Source organism: Coregonus lavaretus (genome assembly GCF_964263955.1).
Source record: "Coregonus lavaretus genome assembly, contig: HAP1_SCAFFOLD_941, whole genome shotgun sequence".
Classification (NCBI taxonomy): Eukaryota; Metazoa; Chordata; class Actinopteri; order Salmoniformes; family Salmonidae; genus Coregonus; species Coregonus lavaretus.
In genome coordinates this window covers 51,482-73,017 of record NW_028164445.1, presented here as the reverse complement: position 1 = coordinate 73,017, position 21,536 = coordinate 51,482, and the positions used below count along the sequence as shown (strand labels likewise).

The 21,536-nt window shown below is 43.8% G+C and overlaps 1 protein-coding gene and 2 long non-coding RNA genes across 4 annotated transcripts; all 3 read right to left on the bottom strand.

The window, feature by feature from the left end:
* Positions 1–48: 48 nt before the first annotated feature.
* LOC311117025 lies at positions 49–1,239 on the bottom strand. The gene is made up of 2 exons (XR_014611547.1): positions 1,142–1,239; positions 49–236 (listed from the first exon to the last, which is right to left on the bottom strand). It is a non-coding gene; the product is annotated as an uncharacterized lncRNA (long non-coding RNA).
* A 244-nt stretch (positions 1,240–1,483) lies between these two features.
* Positions 1,484–8,794, bottom strand: LOC311117024. Its single transcript, XR_014611546.1, has 3 exons — positions 8,726–8,794; positions 8,038–8,155; positions 1,484–1,529 (listed from the first exon to the last, which is right to left on the bottom strand). It is a non-coding gene; the product is annotated as an uncharacterized lncRNA (long non-coding RNA).
* Positions 8,795–9,002: 208 nt separating this feature from the next.
* On the bottom strand, positions 9,003–14,976 carry LOC311117022 (metalloreductase STEAP3-like). Of its 2 annotated transcripts, none has more exons than XM_084192023.1 (5): positions 14,906–14,976; positions 13,775–14,275; positions 12,922–13,449; positions 12,532–12,696; positions 9,003–10,511 (listed from the first exon to the last, which is right to left on the bottom strand). In XM_084192023.1, the coding sequence occupies exons 2-5, from the start codon at positions 14,267–14,269 to the stop codon at positions 10,221–10,223; spliced, it is 1,479 nt and encodes a 492-aa protein (XP_084048149.1). In that variant the 5' UTR covers positions 14,270–14,275; positions 14,906–14,976; the 3' UTR covers positions 9,003–10,220. The 2 variants fall into 2 exon arrangements, with proteins under 2 accessions (XP_084048149.1, XP_084048148.1); XM_084192022.1 differs by having other exon boundaries at positions 13,775–14,280; positions 14,906–14,964.
* Positions 14,977–21,536: the final 6,560 nt, after the last annotated feature.

The following is a 21,536-nucleotide window of genomic DNA, read 5'->3' as shown; positions in this document are numbered from 1 at the left end:
GCCAGATAAAAACACTCATACAGAGGGACTCTCTCAAGACATCAAGGGTACTTAAGTTACATAACTTTATTTAACTTGAGGAATGGTCCACAGAATCACTTGGCCACTCTTGAAGACTTGGACATTGCATGGGAAACAGCACTGTTATTTTGTGTCATTCCCTCAAGCTCAAGCAACATTTCTACGACTATGGACCAGGCCTGAAGATCTAGGACATTTTGGGTTCAGTGGAAATCCTAAGAAACAGGAAGATATTCAAAAACAAGAAGTAGGCCTCAGCTCTTCATCATCAACATGTGAAAGATAAATCCTGGAAAGGGGTCTGGTTATGGCCAGCCTCTTGTCCAGAGAATGTATCGACATGATTGAAAATTCTCACTTTTTATTATACTTCAAAGACATATCTTTTAAGAAACATAATTTACTGTTCTTTTGCATCAATGTACTGTATTTTCTCACAATTTGACATTTTCTGAAATAAATACCCAGATCAAAAGGCTGCACTTTTTCAAGAGGATAACAAATTGCTGGTGAGTTGTCTAATAAACGGTCATCTTGGTTGTCTCAACACTTCACCCATGTAAAATGTCAGATTTGGTCCCTTTTCTTCTTGCTCATGGTAATTTATTATAAACTGGATGGTTCAAGCCCTGAATGCGGATTTGGCTGACAGCCGTGGTATATCAGACCTTATACCACGGGTATGACAAAACATTTATTTTTACTGTTCTAATGACATTGGTAACCAGTTTATAATAGCAATAAGGCACCTCTGGGATTTGTGGTAGATGGTCAATATACCATGGCTAAGGGCTGTTCTTAGGCACGCACGACGCAAAGCAGAGTGCCTTGATACAGCCCTTAACCGTGGTATATTGGCCATATACCACACCCCCTCGTGCCTTATTGCTTTATTATAAAATGGTTCTTAGAAAAATATGTGCACTAATGTCCTAAAGATAACCTCTACATTGGATACTTTGCTTTCATTTCTTCCACAAAGGCAATATATTATTTTATGGCATCTTCTTTGGACTTTCCTATTGGATTGAAAATAGAAACAGGACACATTGAAGATTTGTGTTACATTCAAAACAGAGAGAGTGGAAAGGCAGAATAATACATTGTCCAAAATACTTACCTTCCTGTGCTTTCCAACCATCCCATTTAGATTTTCCTTACATTTTACATTACATTTTAGTCATTTAGCAGACGCTCTTATCCAGAGCGACTTACAGTTAGTGAATACATTTTTATTTTTTTATACTGGCCCCCCGTGGGAATCAAACCCACAACCCTGGCGTTGCAAACGCCATGCTCTATCAACTGAGCTACATCCCTACCGGCCATTCCCTCCCCTACCCTGGACGACGCTGGGCCAATTGTGCGCCGCCCATGAGTCTCCCGGTCGCGGCCGGCTGCGACAGAGCCTGGATTCGAACCAGGATCTCTAGTGGCACAGTTAGCACTGCGATGCAGTGCCTTAGACCACTGCGCCACTCCTTGGAAGTCAAATATTCCCGGACGCTCTGTGGACACAACACATACATTTTCAAAGTTACTCTTACATCAACAAAAATATTACTTTAACTGGCAGGTATTGACAAAGTCTGAATACACTTGCCCATCGGGTAAGTCAGGATTATTTTTTGGTTACCCGAAGATTATGATCGCTTTCCCGATAATGTAAAAATAAACTACACTGAACCAAAATATAAAACGCAACATGCAACAATTTTACAGTTCATATAAATAAATACATTAGGCCCTAATCTATGGATCTCACATGACTGGGAATACAGATTTGCCTCATGCAGCCCGACATCTTCGCATTGAGTTGATCAGGCTGTTGATTGTGGCCTGTGGAATGTTGTCTCACTCCTCTTCGATGGCTGTGTGAAGTTGCTGGATATTGGCGGGAACTGGAACACGCTGTCGGAAACATCAATCCAGAGCATCCCAAACATGTTCAATGGTTGACATGTCTAGGTATGCAGGCCATCGAAGAACTGGGACATTTTCAGCTTCCAGGAATGGTGTACAGATCCTTGCGACATCGGGCCGTGCATTATCATACTGAAACATGAGGTGATGGTGGCGGATGAATGGCACAACAATGGGCCTCAGGGTATCGTCACTGTATCTCTGTGCATTCAAATTGACATCAATAAAATGCAACTGTGTACGTTGTCCATAACTTCTGCCTGCACTACCATAACCCCACAGCCACCATGGGGCACTCTATTCACAACGTTAAGATCAGCAAATCGCTCACCCACATGACATCATACACGCTGTCTGCCATCTGCCCAGTACAGTTGAAACCAGAACTCATCCATGAAGAGCATACTTCTCCAGTGTGCCAGTGGCCATCGAAGGTGAGCATTTGCCCACTGAAGTCCATTATAACGTCGAACTGCAGTCAGGTCAAGATCCTGTTGAGGACAATGAGCACACAGATGACATTCCCTGAGATGGTTTCTGACAGTTTGTGCAGAAATTCTTCAGTTGTGCATACCCACAGTTTCATCAGCTGTCCGGGTGGCTTGTCTCAGACCATGCTGCAGGTGAAGATGCCAGATGTGGAGGTCCTGGGCTGGCATGGTTACACGTGGTCTGCGGTTGTGAGGCCAGTTGGACGTACTGCCAAATTCTCTAAAACGTTCAGTTCTGGCAACAGCTCTGGTGGACATTCCTGCAGTCAGCATGCAAATTGCACACACCCTCAACTTGAGGGACATTTTAGAGTGGCCTTTTATTGTCCCCAGCACAAGGTGAACCTAGGTAATGATCATGCTGTTTATTCAGCTTATTGATATGCCACACCTGTCAGGTGGATATATTATCTTGGCAAAGGAGAAATGCTCACCAACAGGGATGTAAACAAATGTGTACACACAATGAGAGAAATAAGCTTTTTGTGCATATGGAACATTTCTGGGATATTTTTCAGCTTTTGAAACATGGGACCAACACTTTACATGTTGCATTTATATTTTTTTGTTCAGTATATTTTACACGCAATAGTGCCATATATTGCCTGCCTTTCACATACACAGGGGAGGAATCTGAAAAAGAAGAACTGGAATTCTTTGTATTTTGGTTGTTCTCAGAGCAGGCTCAACTTGCCCGACTGCCAAACATCGTCTGTCTTTCACAAAGATCAGTTTTAGGCTAGGCCTACTGGAAGTATTCACTTTTTAAATCACCTGCCCAACGGGGCAACATCAGAGCATGTTCAGGTCACCGGCCTAAATGTCCGTCCCTGAATGGTTTACTTACAGACAAAAAGGCAGCTAAACAATTGATAAGTCAAGACATTTAACTCTTGAGAAATGGATATAGAGACAAAATTATAAGCCTTGGTCTCACGAGTGGCGCAGTGGTCTAAGGCGCATTGCCTTTAAAATTGTAACTACAGACCCGGGTTCGATCCCAGGCTGTGTCACAACCGGCCGTGATCGGGAGTCCCATTTGGCGGCGCACTATTGGCTCAACGTCGTCCGGGTTAGGTGAGGGTTTGGCCGGTGAGGCTTTACTTGGCTCATCGCGCTCTAGCGACTCCTTGTGGCACACCGGACGCCTGCAGGCTGACCTCGGAAGTCAGTTGAACAGTGTTTCCTACGACACATTGGTGCGGCTGGCTTCCGGGTTAAGCAGGTGGGTGTAAGAAGCGCGGTTTGGCGGGTCATGTTTCAAAGGACGCATGACTGGACCTTCGCCTCCCGAGCCCGTTGGGGAGTTGCAGCGATGAGAAGATCGAAAAAGGGGGTAAAATACAACAAAAAAATAACAAATAATTATATATACAGTTGAAGTCGGAAGCTTACATACATCTTAGCCAAATACATTTAAACTCAGTTTTTCACAATTCCTGACATTTAATCCTAGTAAAAATTCCCCGTCTTATTTTAAGAATGTGAAATGTCAAAATAATAGTAGAGAGTATGATTTATTTCAGCTTTTATTTCTTTCATCACATTCCTAGTGGGTCAGAAGTTTTACATACTAATTGAGTGTATTTGGTAGCATTGCCTTTAAATTGTTTAACTTGGGTCAAACATTTCGGGTAGCCTTCCACAAGCTTCCCACAATAAGTTGGGTGAATTTTGGCCCATTCCTCCTGACAGAGCTGGTGTAACTGAGTCAGGTTTGTAGGCCTCCTTACTCGCACACGCTTTTTCAGTTCTGCCCACAAATGTTCTATAGGATTGAGGTCAGGGCTTTGTGATGGCCACTCCAATACCTTGACTTTGTTGTCCTTAAGCCATTTTGCCACAACTTTGGAAGTATGCTTGGGGTCATTGTCCATTTGGAAGACCCATTTGCAACCAAGCTTTAACTTCCTGACTGATGTCTTGAGATGTTGCTTCAATATATCCACATAATGTTCCTTCCTCATGATGCCATCTATTTTGTGAAGTGCACGAGTCCCTCCTGCAGCAAAGCACCCCCACAGCATGATGCTGCCACCCCCGTGCTTCACGGTTGGGATGGTGTTCTTCGGCTTGCAAGCGTTCCCCTTTTTCCTCAAAACATAACGATGGTCATTATGTCCAAACAGTTCTATTTTTGTTTCATCAGACCAGAGGACATTTCTACAAAAAGTACGATCTTTATCCCCATGTGCAGTTGCAAACCGTAGTCTGGCTTTTTTATGGTGGTTTTGGAGCAGTGGCTTCTTCCTTGCTGAGCAGCCTTTCAGGTTATGTCGATATAGGACTAGTTTCACTGTGGATATAGATAATTTTGTACCCGTTTCCTCCAGCATCTTCACAAGGTCTGTTGCTGTTGTTCTGGGATTGATTTGCACTTTTCGCACCAAAGTACCTTAATCTCTTGGAGACAGAACGCGTCTCCTTCCTGAGCGGTATGACGGCTGCGTGGTCCCATGGTGTTTATACTGCGTACTATTGTTTGTACAGATGAACGTGGTACCTTCAGGCATTTGGAAATTGCTCCCAAGGATGAACCAGACTTGTGGAGGTCTACTATTTTTTTTCCTGAGGTCTTGGCTGATTTCTTTTGATTTTCCCATGATGTCAAGCAAAGAGGCACTGAGTTTGAAGGTAGGCCTTGAAATACATCCACAGGTACACCTCCAATTGACTCAAATGATGTCAATTATCCTATCAGAAGCTTCTAAAGCCAAGACATCATTTTCTGGAATTTTCCAAGCTGTTTAAAAGGCACAGTGAACTTAGTGTATGTAAACTTCTGACCCACTGGAATTGTGATACAGTAAATTATAAGTGAAATAATCTGTCTGTAAACTATTGTTGGAAAAATGACTTGTGTCATGCACAAAGTAGATGTCCTAACCGACTTGCCAAAACTATATTCTGTTAACAAGAAATGTGTGGAGTGGTGGAAAAACAAGTTAACGACTCCAACCTAAGTGTATGTAAACTTCCGACTTCAACTGTTATATACACATATATATATATATATATATATGCCTTGTAATAAGACACTATAGGCTGATACCTGTTTATAAGTAGGACCAGGGGTTTTGGGGCACTGAGACACTACTTTTATTGGTATTACCTGCATCATCCACTAGCGCTGCAGCAGGTAGGAAATGTTCTGGAATTGACACAAGCTGTCTCCAATCAATCCATATCCAGTTGTGCGTGTGTGTTTGGCAGGGGGATTGCCTAAGCCAGGGGATGAGTAGCTCTGCTAATCTTAAATCGCACAAAATCTAATATTTGGCAAGGAATACCATTTGTAGATCAGTGATTCTAAACCTCACTTTACTCAAACTGATCCTCTCCAACGGAGTCCAAAGTTGTAGCTAAAAAAGGGTAAATTAGGGGCAGTTTAAGGGGAGAGTCAATGAAACCAACCATGGATGTACTGTATGTTGTAGAAAACTTGGGGGGTAGCCCCAACCGGGACTTGAACCTGTGTCCAGTGACTGTCAAGCCAACACATGAACCGTTACGCCAAGAGGTCCGAACCTCTTGGTGTACAGTCGTGGTCAAAAGTTTAGAATGACACAAATATTAATTTTCACAAAGTCTGCTGCCTCAGTTTTTATAATGCCAATTTGCATATACTCCAGAATGTTATGAAGAGTGATCAGATGAATTGCAATTAATTGCAAATAATTAATTAATTGCCATGAAAATGAACTTAATCCCCCAATAAAAAATTTCCACTGCATTTCAGCCCTGCCACAAGAGGACCAGCTGACATCATGTCAGTTATTCTCTTGTTAACACAGGTGAGAGTGTTGACGAGGACAAGGCTGGAGATCACTCTGTCATGCTGATTGAGTTAGAATAACAGACTGGAAGCTTTAAAAGGAGGTTGGTGCTTGAAATCATTGTTCTTCCTCTGTTAACCATGGTTACCTGCAAGGAAACACGTGCCATCATCATTGCTTTGCACAAAAAGGGCTTCACAGGCAAGGACATTGCTACTAGTAAGATTGCACCTAAATCAACCATTTATCAGATCATCAATGAAGGCTTCAGGGCACCCAAGAAAGTCCAGCAAGCGCCAGGACCGTCTCCTAAAGTTGATTTAGCTGCGGGATCGGGGCACCACCAGTGCAGAACTTGCTCAGGAATGGCAGCAGGCAGGTGTGAGTGCATCTTCACGCACAGTGAGGCGAAGACTTTTGGAGGATGGCCTGGTGTCAAGAAGGGCAGAGAGGAGGCCACTTCTCTCCAGGAAAAACATTAGGGACAGACTGATATTCTGCAAAAGGTACAGGGATTGGACTGCTGAGGACTGGGGTAAAGTCGTTTTCTCTGATGAATCCCCTTTCCGATTGTTTGGGGCATCCGGAAAAAAGCTTGTCCGGAGAAGACAAGGTGAGCGCTACCATCAGTCCTGTGTCATGCCAACAGTAAAGCATCCTGAGACCATTCATGTGTGGGGTTGCTTCTCAGCCAAGGGAGTGGGTTCACTCACAATTTTGCCTAAAAACATGAATAAAGAATGGTACCAACACATCCTCCGAGAGCAACTTCTCCCAACCATCCAAGAACAGTTTGGTGACGACCAATGCCTTTTCAAGCATGATGGAGCACCTTGCCATAAGGCAAAAGTTATAACTAAGTGGCTCGGGGAACAAAACATCAACATTTTGGGTCCATGGCCAGGAAACTCCCCAGACCTTAATCCCATTGAGAACTTGTGGTCGATCCTCAAGAGGCGGGTGGACAAACAATAACCCACAAATTCTGACAAACTCCAAGCATTGATTATGCAAGAATGGGCTGCCATCAGTCAGGATGTGGCCCATAAGTTAATTGACAGCATGCCAGGGCGGATTGCAGAGGTCTTGAAAAAGAAGGGTCAACACTGCAAATATTGACTCTCTGCATAAACGTAATGTAATTGTCAATAAAAGCCTTTGACACTTATGGAATGCTTGTAATTATACCATAGTAACATCTGACAAATATCTAAAAACACTGAAGCTGCAAACTTTGTGAAGACCAATACTTTGTGTCATTCTCAAAACTTGACCACGACTGTACGGTTAAGGTGTTGGTTTAACAGTCGCAGGACCCGTGTTCGAGTCCTATTCGGGGCTACTCACCGAATTCACTAAAATATACTTTCATGGTTGGTTTCATTGACTCTCCACATTAACTGCCCTTAATTGACAATTTTTTTTGCTACAACTTCCGAGTCCGTTAGAGGATCAGTTTGAGAAAAGTGAGGTGTACAAATAGTATTCCCTGCCAAATAATAGGCTTTGTGCGATTAAGATTCACAGAGCTATGCCTCCCTTGCTTTAAGCGATACCCCCGCCAACCAGACATGGATTGATTGAGTGGAGACAGCTTGCGTCAATTACAGAACATTTCCTACCTGCAGCAGCACTAGCTGACAATGCTGGAAATACCGGTAAAAGCACAGTGCCTCAAAGTGCCCCAAAACTCCTGGCCATACTTAAGACGTTGTATGTCATTATCTTGATACTTGAAGTGGTACCAGAAAGATTAGACAATAATCAGGGATTTGGCTTTAAGAATGAGGTGCAGCCTGTAGGACAGGTTGAACAGAATGACTCACCCGTGTTGACGTTGCCAATTGTCGCCTGCTTGTACAAACCATATACCACTGCTAGTTCAGCGTAGCTAGGTTGTACGGTCAGCCTCCTCACCTCATCCGCAGCCTTTTCAAATTCAGCCTCGAGAAGAGAAAAAAAAGTTTTGTATTGCGCTCCTTGTGGGGACCAAAGAATCGATTCCCATCCAAAATCCTATTTTCCTTAACCCTAAATCTAACCCTTAACCTAACATTAACCCTAACCGTAACCCTAAACCTAAAATAGTATTTAGTCCCCACTTGTCAAAATGTTATTGTTTTACTATCCTTGTGAGGACTTCTGGTACCACAAGGTCAGTTAAACAAAACCAGACACATAATTTCCCCTATATACTGAGAATAATATGTAAATCAGCGGATGATGAAAATACTTCCACACCACATTGTGGCAAAATATTTGTATCCGACTTAAAAATAAGTTGAATACCTTAACACCCCAAAAATTCTCCCTATGACAAAATCAGTCCTATATGCCACACACATCAGTTAAAATGCATGTGTCTACACGAAGCTATTTGCAGTAGCGTCATAATAGATTCGCTGCAAAAAAAAACTGTTTTAAAAAGAAATGCATGACACCTAGAAGGTATCTAACATTTTAAACAGATGATTGTTAGTTACTGCACATAAAAACAACGAGGTTTCTGTTTACCATAGACATGTTGTTCCCCAGAAAAAGACCCAGCTACTCCTTACATGTGGGAATGCTCACTTCCGTGATTTCATATGGGAGTTGTCTTACCTTTAACCCTTGAGTAGGTGGTGGTGACATCTCAAATTCCATTGGAAAGCAATGAAATGAGAGGTGACAAATGCAATAGCCTATAGCTACCACAAGAGGACAGCATGTGTCCACAGTCTATCTCCAGGTCAGTAAGGAGTGAGACAATAAAAATACATTCATGAACTTCTACATAACAATGAATTGGTAAGTTGTGGAAAATACTGTGTTTATTCTGAAAATAAGCACTATCAAAATATACATGTCTTTGATTTCATTTTGTGGATAAACCAATGGAAATTCGTACATTTAACAGAACCACAAGTGACGCAAGAAAAAATGTAACAGTCAGAGAATATAAAATAGCTCTTACAATTTCAGATGTACCATTGAGTCACCATGACAGCAGGTTTGTTTGATCATTCAATAAAATTAGTACATTTTATACAATGTCATATTTAAATTATACCTATATCACAGTGTAACTTCAACACAGAAACAAAACATGAGCCATCCTCGACTGGGTTTGGTGCCAGCAACAATTTGGGACTTGATAGTACATTTCTCCAATCTTTGACACACATTTGATCTTTGAAAGACTCTGAACAGGTAAAGTCTAAACATTATAGTGCATTCATTGACGCATAAAAACAGTGCAACAATAATCTAAGGCAGAAAATATAAAGGTCTATTTTCTAAACACATCTCCGAGCAGTAAGAAGCGATTACACAGCAGAAGCAGGCATGACACCCCCAAACAACCGATGACATTGTTGTGAGTTGCAACATTTTGGCTCTGACTGACCTTAGCGTCAGGGCAGGCAAATCAGACAGCTGAGCCAGATTCAGCCGCGAGCAGGACAGAGCTGAGGCATCTAACAGTACTACAAGTACAGCCTCGGATGCCCAGGCTTCGCTCACATTGAAGTGAAAGCCTGAGACAGAGGCTACCACAAGTACAATGTATTTTATTTTGATTTGTGTGATAGCATTGGATGCCCAGTATTTGACTGGCTAAGAGACTAGTAGGAAGACAATGACAATGTCTGGTTTCCAGTTTAGTTAAAGGGAGTAGCGGCAGCAAATTTAAAAGCAGCACTATAATAGCCATATCCGAAATGCATAACTGTACATGTGCCGGAGGCTTAGTGAGCAATACAACCATAGTTCATTTCTCTTGATAAATATACCAAGGTAAACAGTAGTGCTATAGATGAAATGGCATCCAAACAAGTAGCATGTTCACTAGTAAAACAAAGGCCATTGAAATCTCTAAATTGTTTTTGATGCATAAGGCTACTGTTGGTGATATTCCATCCCTTATAATGACACAGTCAGTACTTCTCTCCCATCGCCACTTGCCTGTGTGTGTCTTCCATGCTTCCTTCATTCAACCCTGTATGTAAGACTAAACCAAGCATCTCTCTCAAACATTACTGATGTCATCCTGTGATGGCCCGTTACACTCGTCCTCAGGCAGTGTGAAGCGGATGGCTCGGCTCTTCTCCCAACCCCTCCTGATACGACTCAGCCGGAGAGCCACACACGGCAGGGACAGAGCCAGCCTCCCCAGCAGCACAGCCAGCGGCAGGGCCAGCACCAGCAGGAAGGTGGGAGGGAGGTAGAAGCGATACTGCTCCGGGTCCAAGCCCCGGTCCCAGCCGTAGGTCAGCGTGTGGAGGGTGGCCATCACCAGGGCGGTGTAGCCAAGTCTGGACTGGAGGGGAGAAAACGTATTTGAATTGAACTGAATCTGGGTGATAGCCGGCTTCAGATGTACTCACTACAAGTTAATTTGGTTTGAAATCCAGTTTTTTTTTATTCAATACAATGTCAGCTCGTGAGATCCGATGGTGATGGCCCATTTTATATTGAACGTTTTAAAAAATACACTTCTGAACTTATAAATCCCCCAATACTCCATCCATACCCAATCAAACCCCTTTATGAAAGACTGTAAATGCAAACGAGGTTGGCCTACCCAGATGTACAGAACACCGGGGATCTGGCTGTTGACCTTTGAACCTTCTACATAACCTAATAACTCAACATCTTAGTGAGGTGAAAAGAAGTGGTGACTTGAGTGGTATATTATATGTGCAGTATATTAGCTCACGAGTGTAGTAAAGAGGCCCAAGGGGACAGTATGACCTACAAGCTCAACATTTGTCCTTAATGAGCCCCTGTAGTCAGCGCGTGTGTGTGTCTGTGTGTGTGTTCCCTCTAATTATTAGCACAGTACAGGGCACTACAGAGAGCAGCTGAATTATAATTACCCTTGACAGGCGGGAAGGTTCACTGTCGTGACTCACCCATTTCATCCCCATCCCTAAGTATACTGAACAAAAATATAAACGCAACATGTAAAGTGTTGGTCCCGTGTTTCATGAGCTGAAATAAAAAATCCCAGAAATGTTCCACAAGCACAAAAAGCTTATTTTTCTTACATTTTGTGCACAAATTTGTTTACATCCCTGTTAGTGAGCATTTCTCCTTTGCCAAGATAATCCATCCACTTGACAGGTGTGGCATATCAAGAAGCTGATTAAACAGCATGATCATCACACAGGTTCACGTTGTGCTGAGGACAATAAAAGGCCACTTTAAAATGTGCAGTTTTGTCACAACACAATGCCAGAGATGTCTCAAGTTTTGAGGGAGTGTACAATTGGCATGCTGACTGCAGGAATGTCCACCAGAGCTGTTGCCAGATAATTGAATGTTCATTTCTCTACCATAAGCTGCCTCCAATAAAATTTTACAGAATTTGGCAGTACATCCAACTGGCCTCACAACCGCAGACCACATGTAACCACACCAGCCCAGGACCTCCACATCCGGCTTCTTCACCTGCGGGATCGTCAGAGGGAGGGTGGGGGGGTATGCTGAGGAGTATTTCTGTCCGTAATAAAGCCCTTTTGTGGGGAAAAACTCATTCTGATTGGCTGGGCCTGGCTTCCCAGTGGGTGAGCCTATTCCCTCCAGGGCCCACCCATGGCTGCACTGCTGCCCAGTCATGTGAAATCCATAGATTAGGGCCTAATTTATTTATTTAAATTGACTATTTTCCTTATAAGAACTGATACTCAGTAAAATCGTTGAGATTGTTGCATTTATACTTTTGTTCAGTATACATGTTTATTACTTTTATACTTAATGCATCTCATTTTACCAATAATTATACAAGGCTCTGTTAAGAAAGTCTGGGCAAGTTAACAGTTCCTAATACCAGCCTAACTCACTTAAAGCCATGTCCGTCTGTCGTCTGCACTATGAATCAGCAGGACTGAACTCACTACATTATGTCTGGCTGGCTGCAAGCTTAAGGGACTGCAAGACTGTAATCTTGATGGAGAATAATGCTCAAATGTTTTACTGCGGCTCCGGGCTGTTGGCAGACAGGCCATTCTGACAGGCCAAGCAGAACCCAGGCCTTTTATCACAGGGACTAGCAGCATGTGACTAATCTGGCGCCGACTAGATCAGCTTAACATACATATGAAGGGGAAGTTCTAAAAGCTCCAAAGAAGGACAAATCCCTGGAAAATTGAACCATTATAGTAAAGTTCCCCCTTTATGAATTCCGAGGCATGCGAGAAGAAGAGTTGACACGCATAGCTCAGAGGTTGTCTTTCTACAGTAGGCTACAATGTTAATGTGTTTTGCCAGTCTTCGACTGCTCCATTGACTTACTGCTCATGTACACAGAAAAGGTGTGTGTGTGCAAATGTGCTGACCTGTACGAAGCTGAACTCCCTCCAGTTGAGAGAGTTGCCCACGGTGGGCAGTGAGGAGATAGCCAGCAGAGAGAGCAGGCCCAAGGCCAGGATGCCTATAGACAGATACAGCTCCATCCTCCACACCTTCTCCTCTACCCACGAGTCCTCCTGGCCTGCCTTCACCTGCACAGCAAACACACATTGTTGCTTACTGTGAGGTCAGGTGGTTACACTATAATCTGCATAATCCATTACAAATGTTTTACCATATTGAAAACGTTATAAATGCTGATGAGTAGAAATGTTTTTAATGCTTATGTTTAGACCCATACATTTATACTTCAATACTAATTCATTTATAGTATGTAGGCTACACTATTTATAAATAGTTTGATGACGCTTTCTCACCTGTTTGAAGGCAGCATTGAGCAGACTGTAGCGTGCAGACCTGCGCATGGGCAAACACAGGCTATAGACGGCATGCAGGGCTGCGCAGAGGAAGGCACAGAGGCCCAACTGCTTCCGAAGCTGCAGCCAGCGATCCAACCAGTTGGGGAAGCGCCTGTACTTGGTGCCCCACGACAGCTGCAGGAAGGCAGCCACGAGGCCCGGCAGGTAGACCAGAGCCAGGGTCACCAAGGCCACCGAGGGGAGAGTCACGTTTACCACCTCCACCGGCATTTTGTAGAATGCGCTCTTCCCCGCCGTTGCGTAAGGGTGGATGACGTCACGTAGGAAGTTGTAGGCGTAGAAGAAGAGGAAAAGGCAGAGGGTGGAGAGACAAGGGAGACGCCACGAAGGGAAGAGGTACAGGGGGGTGTTCTCTATCTCCTGGGCAGAGGAGAGGCGGCCCATGTCAACAGGGATGAAGCCTAGACTGCGGCAGATCTGGAGTACAGCGCTCTTGGCCCTACTGCTGTCACTGCAAATCAGCACCTGGATAGTAAAGAGAAGAGTGTCAGCTAAGGGAAGGGAATCTTCACCAAGGAGAACCCAACTGAAGAGACACTATACTTCACCAATAGCCTACCCTACATCACATCGTTTAGCTACAGTGACATCGTATGACCAACACCTGTGAGAATATGGTTGCAAGATGAGAATGTGTGAAACATCTAACATTACATAAACTGCAGACATTGTCCGGTTTAGAGCAAAAAATATATAAAAACTGTACGTCCAAATGTCATTCAGAGTAGTAATGTCTGTCTGTCTGTCTCTTCTCTGGCACTGTTGTGTGTTCAGAGGACTTAGGCCTTACCTGTCTGCTGCCGTCCCGTGGCCCCGTCTGCAGGCTCCAGGCCGAGATCACATTGAAGCCCTTCACCACACTGCTCTCTGGGAAGATATCGGCCAGCTGCTCCGCGTAGGACTGCTTATCCCTGTTGATCTTAGTACCGTTACTAACATCCACCAGAATCTTCCCCACTAGCGGCTCCCTCAGCCCAGCCAGGGTGGAGTAGTGCTCGGGGAAGAGGGCCACGAACACCAGGTCGGCCTGGGTGGCAGCCTGGTGCTGGGTGGTCACCTCAGCCTCCTCGGGAAAGAGGGAGGCACAGCGCTTGGGGTTGCGGCTGCCCACCACCACCCGGTACCCGGAAGCTACCAGCCCGGTGGCTAAGGAGCGGGACAAGTCACCTGTGCCCAGGATGCCAACCAAGGGGGTACCTGGATCGGAAATTGAGGTTTTGAGGTGTCTGGGGCTGGGGCTGGCACCACCCCATATTAGAGGCTTCTTCATCTCCTCCTGGGGCATCCTGTCCTGCGCTGAAAAAAACAAAAGGTCACTAACAGTGTCACATGTCTATCAATAGACAATTGTGTCTGTGCAGCATTCAATGTAAAGATGCTTTTGTTATTGACACAAATTAACACTGATGTACTACTTGATTCAACTGGCAAACTAGCTAGCTAGCTAATGCAACCTGCTTATAACTGCTATAGCTAACTAACTAACTACTACTACTACTACTGCTACTCCTCCTCCTCCTCCTCGCAGGCTAACGAAGTTACTAGCTAGACATCCTTTATTTGTGCACACCTCTTGCAGGTGTACTGCCTTCAATACTTAGACAATGAGGTATTGAAGCCAGGGCTACGCAAATTGATATTCTAGCTAGCTACTCCTACTCCAAAGGAGAACTCATGTTAGCTAACTAACAGTTAGCTAGCTGAGCTGGCTACCTACCTGTCCTTGCTTGGTTGAACGCAATGCTAGCTAGCTAAGAAAGTTAGCTAGCTAACATTTGGGCAAAAATATAGAACACAGAAGTACCAACTATTTTCGACAAAATTGGTCATCTTCTATAAATGTCCTATGTATACTTTAACTAACTAGCTACAGCAAAACAGTAGACACAAATAACTTTTTAATTCATCTTGGTTGGCTCACCTCCTTTCTTGACGTCTGTGTATTTTTGTCCTATGCTCATAACTTTGTGACGCAGAAATCTGTCCCCACCCCAACCGCGCCTCTGTGTGAAGACGATAAGTTCCTCGCCAAACTGACATGAGAGCTGACCTACAGTAGGCTAGGACTGGCCCATTAAGTTAACAGTAGCTACAGTATAAATTATTCCTAGCAAGAAGACAGTAGACAACCCATAATTAACATGGTTCGAAAAGCTCTGACTCTTATGTAAATTGATTGCAGTGTCTATGGGTATTTAGAATTTTTATTTCAAGATGTTCTCTGTGGTGCATTAATTTTCCATTGGATGTTTGGCTTGCTGTATCACAAGTTTATTTTCCATGGGGATCTTAAATGCTGTTGTTAAAAGTCAGCCCTGGGATTTACTGTAAATTAAAAACATAGGCCCACTAAAAGTAAAAGGGAGATTTGACTGCAGGTCAGAGGCTGTCAACACAGCTGTAACAGTCTGCCTTTGCCAGCTGTAGAAGGTTAAATGTATCCTTCTGGCTTACATGGTTTCCTCTCTCTCTCTCTCTCTCTCTCTCTCTCTCTCTCTCTCTCTCTCTCTCCTCACATAACCTACATTTGTCGATTTTCCATCCATTTGTAAATTATGGTTATTGGTGGCTAACACTTGGGATGTTGAAGTAAAGTAAAGCACTGGAATTGAAACTGTCATTTTGTGGCTATGACCTATGATGAAGATATTGTAATCTAATTTTGGAAGGTCATGTGACATTGATTGTGCAATTTGTTTTGACATGAGTAGGCTACATCTGAATGTTATGTGACTCCAGTGCCATGCCACTCCTATGAAATGATAAGTGATCTAATGAGAATGAGATATGACAAGGTTTTGTCTCTATCCAGATTCAGGAGATTCAAGGCTACTTGATTCAAGGCTACAGTGCATAGGCCTACATAATGTAAGTAGGCTAAAGACAATTAACCAACGACTGTAGCAGTCCGTTCCATTTCATAAGATGGTTATGAAGACATTTCTGTCAGCCACCGCCTTATATTGCTGCAGCATTTTAGGCCACTTTAAACTCTGACTTTACACTCCGAGATCCGTTATGGCATCAGTGTTTGTGGTTAACTTTCATCTCAGCAGACAGCTCTATCTGGGCTCATGTTGGATGTCAGGCATGTCCGAACTATTTCCCCGCCTGCCTTGCTCCCAAGCCCTGGCTGCTCCTCCGTATTACTGTAACCTTCCCGGCTCCGTCGGTCAAGATGAGCGTGGAAAGCTGGGATTTCTGTGGAAAGCCTCAGCCTTGATCACAGAATCACACAAATATATGACCATCAGCAGCCGTCCGTGACAGATTTGGAGTGTAATATCACACTGATCCATCTTGTAATCTATAAATCACAGAGCATTTAATGTGATTCATTGGAAATAAATGACTGTCTTTGATACAGGACCACATTTTTTTCATGAAGATTGTATACATATTTCATATACATTAGCCTATGTTTCAGTCTATTTTAACATCTAAGATTTCCCTTCATGCCAACAACTGTAAGAATGCATTTGCTGGCCTCCTGAGTGGCGCAGTGGTCTAAGGCACTGCATCGCAGTGCTAGAGGTGTCACTACAGACCTGGGTTCGATCCCAGGCAGTGGCGGCTCCTGAAAAAATTCTCAGGAGGGGCAATTTTTCTGATGATTTAGGTGACCTACACACATTTTAAAAAAGATATGTCCAGCAACAACATGAAGACAGGGGCAGCATATAAGTCAATACCAGAAGCATTTATTGACTGATCTGGGGAGATGGATTCCAGTTTCTGTGACAGATTATAAATAATCTCTGATGCCTTTGTTATATTAGCTTTTGGTTGAATGTACTGTCGTAGTAAATATATAATGTTATAGCTTGGTCTGACTAAAATCTTGTGCATGACCCATTTTGTGTTGGGCGTTTGTTTTCAATCAATGCTGTTCCTATCCTATAACAATGGACAAAAGAGTCCTATCTTGTCAGCCTTGTCAGCAGGTGGCCAAGGACAACACCCACGCCATAGGTCTCTCAGTTCTTCCAACTCACGAGTTCTTGCTCTGAGGACACACACACACACACACACACACACATCATCACTGATAACACACACACACACACACACATCATCACTGTTAAACACACACACACACACACACACATCATCACTGTTAAACACACACACACACACACACAAAAATCCCCTCTCTTTAGGCTGAACATTTGAAGACAGAGAACCCGACTCAGAGCCAATGCAACAGTGGAGGGGACCTCGCCCAACTCATCAGGACCAATCAGAAGATCAGAACTACTAGATTCAACCTACATCATTTATTGTATAAAATGTCAGCACACAATGTTTTCGGGGCTCTCTTCAGATAGCTCCCTAAGAGTTTGACGAACGAGTCCGTGCACGCGATTCCAGATATCTTTACCTCTGAATAAACTGCCTTTATTATACCATATCCACCCTGTCCAAAGTCTCTACTTGGTCTCAGTTCTCCAGTAAACTTGTGATTATCAACAGTACACAACGGTAACAAACAATTGGGGGAACTCACGGGGCAGATAGTAAGGTCACAGTGACACAGAAAGCAGTTCAATGTCAGGGCTCGGGGGTACAGAGTCGCTCTCTTACCAGGATCGATTTTCCCTGTGACTGTCAGATCGAGGTCCGCTCCGACCAGGGTGAAGCCGGCCGGCTCCACTTCTCTGTCCGGGACTCTGTCATCCAGCCAAGTCTCCCAGCTGTATTGGATTCCGCTGCCAGCAACGTTTTCATTATTTAGTCCGTTCGTAGCGGGTATGTACACGATCAACAAGATCAGTCCAAAACCCACCACTCGAAATCCATGGTTGGCAGAATGTTTGTAAACTAAGTGTACAAATTAAAAACATAAAATAACGCCACTAAGTGTACAAATTAAAAACATAAAATAACGCCACACTGCAGGTCGCAAAGAGACGCTGCTAGCCGCTATTTGCTTAGTTACGTTCATGGTTACGTCACGTATGACGAAAGCGCGTAAGTGCAAGCCCACAGACACCCATAGAGAATGTATTGAAAGCTTTGAAATTTGAAAAAAATAGATTTTACATGACAGGCTATGAGAGACTTCTGGGCGATTTTCAACCTGACTGAAATCGCCCAAAAACGGGCGGGGCCATTTGAAGCACGACTTTAGCCTGATTTGACATTTAGTGGCAGTCAGATCAGATTACAACACTGATAACTACTGTTGCCGTGATATAATTGATTAGAAAAAAAATCCCTTCCTTTTCCCGTTTGGCAGTGCGTCGCCCATATCGCCCTATTGAACAGGCCGTCCCTGATCCCAGGCTGTGTCGCAGTTGGCTGCGACCGGGAGACCCATGAGGTGGCGCACAATTGGCTCAGCGTCATCCTGGTTAGGGGATGGTTTGGTCGGCCGGGATGTCCTTGTCCCGTTGTGCTCTAGCAACTCCTTGCGGCGGGCTGGGCGCATGCACGCTGACATCGGTCGCCAGTTGTACGGTGTTTCCCGCCGACACATTGGTGCGGCTGGCTTCCGGGTTAAGTGAGCAGTGTGTCAAGAAGCAGAGCGGCTTGGCGGGGTCGTGTTTCGGAGGATGTGTGGCAATGGACCTTCACCTCTCTCTCGAGTCCGTACGGGAGTTGCAGCGATGGGACAAGACTGTAACTACCAATTGGGGAGAATAATGCATTTGCCTACCAGCAGCAGATAACCATTGTCACATTCAGTTTGCTTATAGTGAGGTGTTAAGTTATTTATCTTCTACAACATGTTTTAAGTTTTTAATGTAAAGATTTGATTTGTAACAGAACAAGGGACTACCGGTCACTCTGTGACCTCTAGGGTCAAAGGTCAACAGAAATCCAGCCAAGTCTAAAAACCTTCCTCCACGTCATCCACTGGCACCATGTCAACCACTGCCCAAATCTTTTCATTATGAGCTGGGCAGTGGGCACTAATGCAGCCCAGGGGACCATGACTCTGTGAGTCCAGTCTTACTGCATCAGATAACGCAGACTGGGCTGGAGAACTGGGTCAGGCTAGAGTTGGAGCCTGGGAGCAGACATTTATAGCCAGCAGTAGCAACGCATGTTCAATGTGTAGACAATGGAACACTTTGGTGCTTCAAAATCGGACACATACACAGAGAGTGGCGCAGATCAATGTCAAATGCTGTGTTTAGCTGGGATTCGATCTTTAATTTTGCTGAAATTTTGCTGATGATATTTCAATGGGCATTGCTCATTTGAATCACATAATTTCAAAAAATGTATTGCATTGTACCAGTTATTATTATTCACCAACTACTTCTCAGATATAGTTCAATGTGTCAAATCGGAGGGCCTGTTGTCTGGACCTATGGCAGTCTCTATGGGGGTGCCACAGGGTTCAATTCTTGGGCCGACTCTTTTCTCCGTGTATATCAATGATGTCGCTCTTGCTGCTGGTGACTCTCAGTTCCACCTCTACACAGACGACACCATTTTGTATACATCTGGCCCTTCATTGGACACTGTGTTAACAAACCTCTAAATGAGCTTCAATGCCATACAACACTCCTTCAGTAGCCTCCAACTGCTCTTAAACACTAGTAAAACTAAATGCATACTCTTCAATCGAACGCTGCTGGCACCCGCCCACCCGACTAGAATCACTACTCTCGACGGGTCTGACCTAGAGTCTGGTTAGACTGTAAACTCTCCTTCCAGACTCACATTAAGAATCTCCAATCCAAAGTTAAATCTAGAATCGCTTCCTATTTCGCAACAAAGCCTCCTTCACTCATGCTGCCAAACATGCCCTCGTAAAACTGACTATCCTACCGATCCTTGACTTCGGCGATGTAATTTACAAAATAGCCTCCAACACTCTACTCAGCAAATTGGATGTAGTCTATCACAGTGCCATCCATTTTGGCACCAAAGCCCCATATACTACCCCCCACTGTGACCTGTACGCTCTTGTTGGCTGGTCCTCACTACATATTCGTCGCCAAACCCACTGGGTCCAGATCATCTATAAATCACTGCTAGGCAAATCCCCGCCTTATCTTAGCTCATTGGTCACCATAGCAACACCCACCCGTAGTATGCGCTCCAGCAGGTATATCTCACTGGTCATCCCCAAAGCCAACACCTCCTTTGGCCGCCATTCCTTCCAGTTCTCTGCTGCCAATGACTGAAACGAATTGCAAAAATCTCTGAAGCTGGAGACTCTTATCTCCCTCACTAACTTTAAGCATCAGTTGTCAGAGCACCTTACCGATCACTGCACCTGTACACAGCCCATCTGAAATTAGCCCACCCAGCTACCTCATCCCCATATTGTTTATTTTGCTCATTTGCACCCCAGTATCTCTATTTGCACATCATCTCTTGCACATCTATCATTCCAGTGTTAATACTAATTGTAATTATTTTGCACTATAGCCTATTTATTGCCTTACCTCCATAACTTGCTACATTTGCACACACTGTATATATATTTTCTGTTGTATTTTTGACTTTATGTTTTGTTTTACCCCATATGTAACTCTGTTGTTGTTTTTATCGCACTGCTTTGCTTTATCTTGGCCAGTTCGCAGTTGTAAATGAGAACTTGTTCTCAACTGGCTTACCAGGTCAAATAAAGGTGAAATAAAAATTTACAAAAATATTCTGCATGTTCCTAACTAAGGTTGGATATGCTGGGCTATGTGACGTTTGATTGAGTCCTCTACCTCCATTGGCATCTGAAAACATAGCATCCTCCTGACGAGTTGTGTGATTAGGGACATTGTACCTAATGACTGTATCACAGGGCAGCAGTTCATTGCAATGACCTCCATAGCATGGATAGTGGTGCACCATCCCGTCCTCTTTCCCTTGTTTTGTTATCGCCCAAAGGTGTATTGTACAAATCCCTGGGAAAGGTCACATCAGCAGCCATGTGAGTAATGAGGCAGTAAGCATTTATCCTTTGTTGATGGAAACAAATGTGTTTCTACTGAACTGGATGGAGCACAGATAAGAGTTTGGTTTCACTTGTGCTAAATGAAACAGGTCCAACTTAATATACAATTGATCCTCAGATAAAAGCTCATACATTTTACTTGTATTCTTATGTGAGTGGTTTGGTGTATTTCTTTGATTGATTGAAATGTAATGGATGCTATATATAGAAAACAGAGGGGAGTTTTGAGATCCATTATACAAATTGTGGATCATACGAGAACCAGTGTACCGGAGATTCCTTTCCTTTTCAAACACAACAGCTTGCCATGTCTTTGGCCACTCAGAAACTCTACATCGCCTTGAGTTATGCAGTTACTCTGATGTGGGTCAACCATGTCATGTTGTCCTTCTCTTTGAGGAACTGTTTGATCTGGACTTGAAATTACTCTAATGCAAACCTACATACTTTGATGACCACTAATCTCTTTATGTGTACGTTTTCAGTGACCTGTTACTATATCATTTTGGATTTTGAGATTAGCGAGATAATCCAGATAGCTAAAGTGATAACATGTGATTGAATCTGTCTTGGAGATAGCCAGGCCTGTTGCTGATGAAATGATAGCTCAAGTCCACCCACCTCCTAAGGGATATGTCTG

Coding starts and splice junctions, on each gene's coding strand:
- LOC311117022 (XM_084192022.1), bottom strand. CDS start 14,945: ATGAGCATAGGACAAAAATACACAGACGTCAAGAAAGGAG. Junction 13,450..13,774: donor CACGGGACGGCAGCAGACAG/GTAAGGCCTAAG, acceptor TTTACTATCCAG/GTGCTGATTTGCAGTGACAG. Junction 12,697..12,921: donor TCAATGCTGCCTTCAAACAG/GTGAGAAAGCGT, acceptor TTTGCTGTGCAG/GTGAAGGCAGGCCAGGAGGA.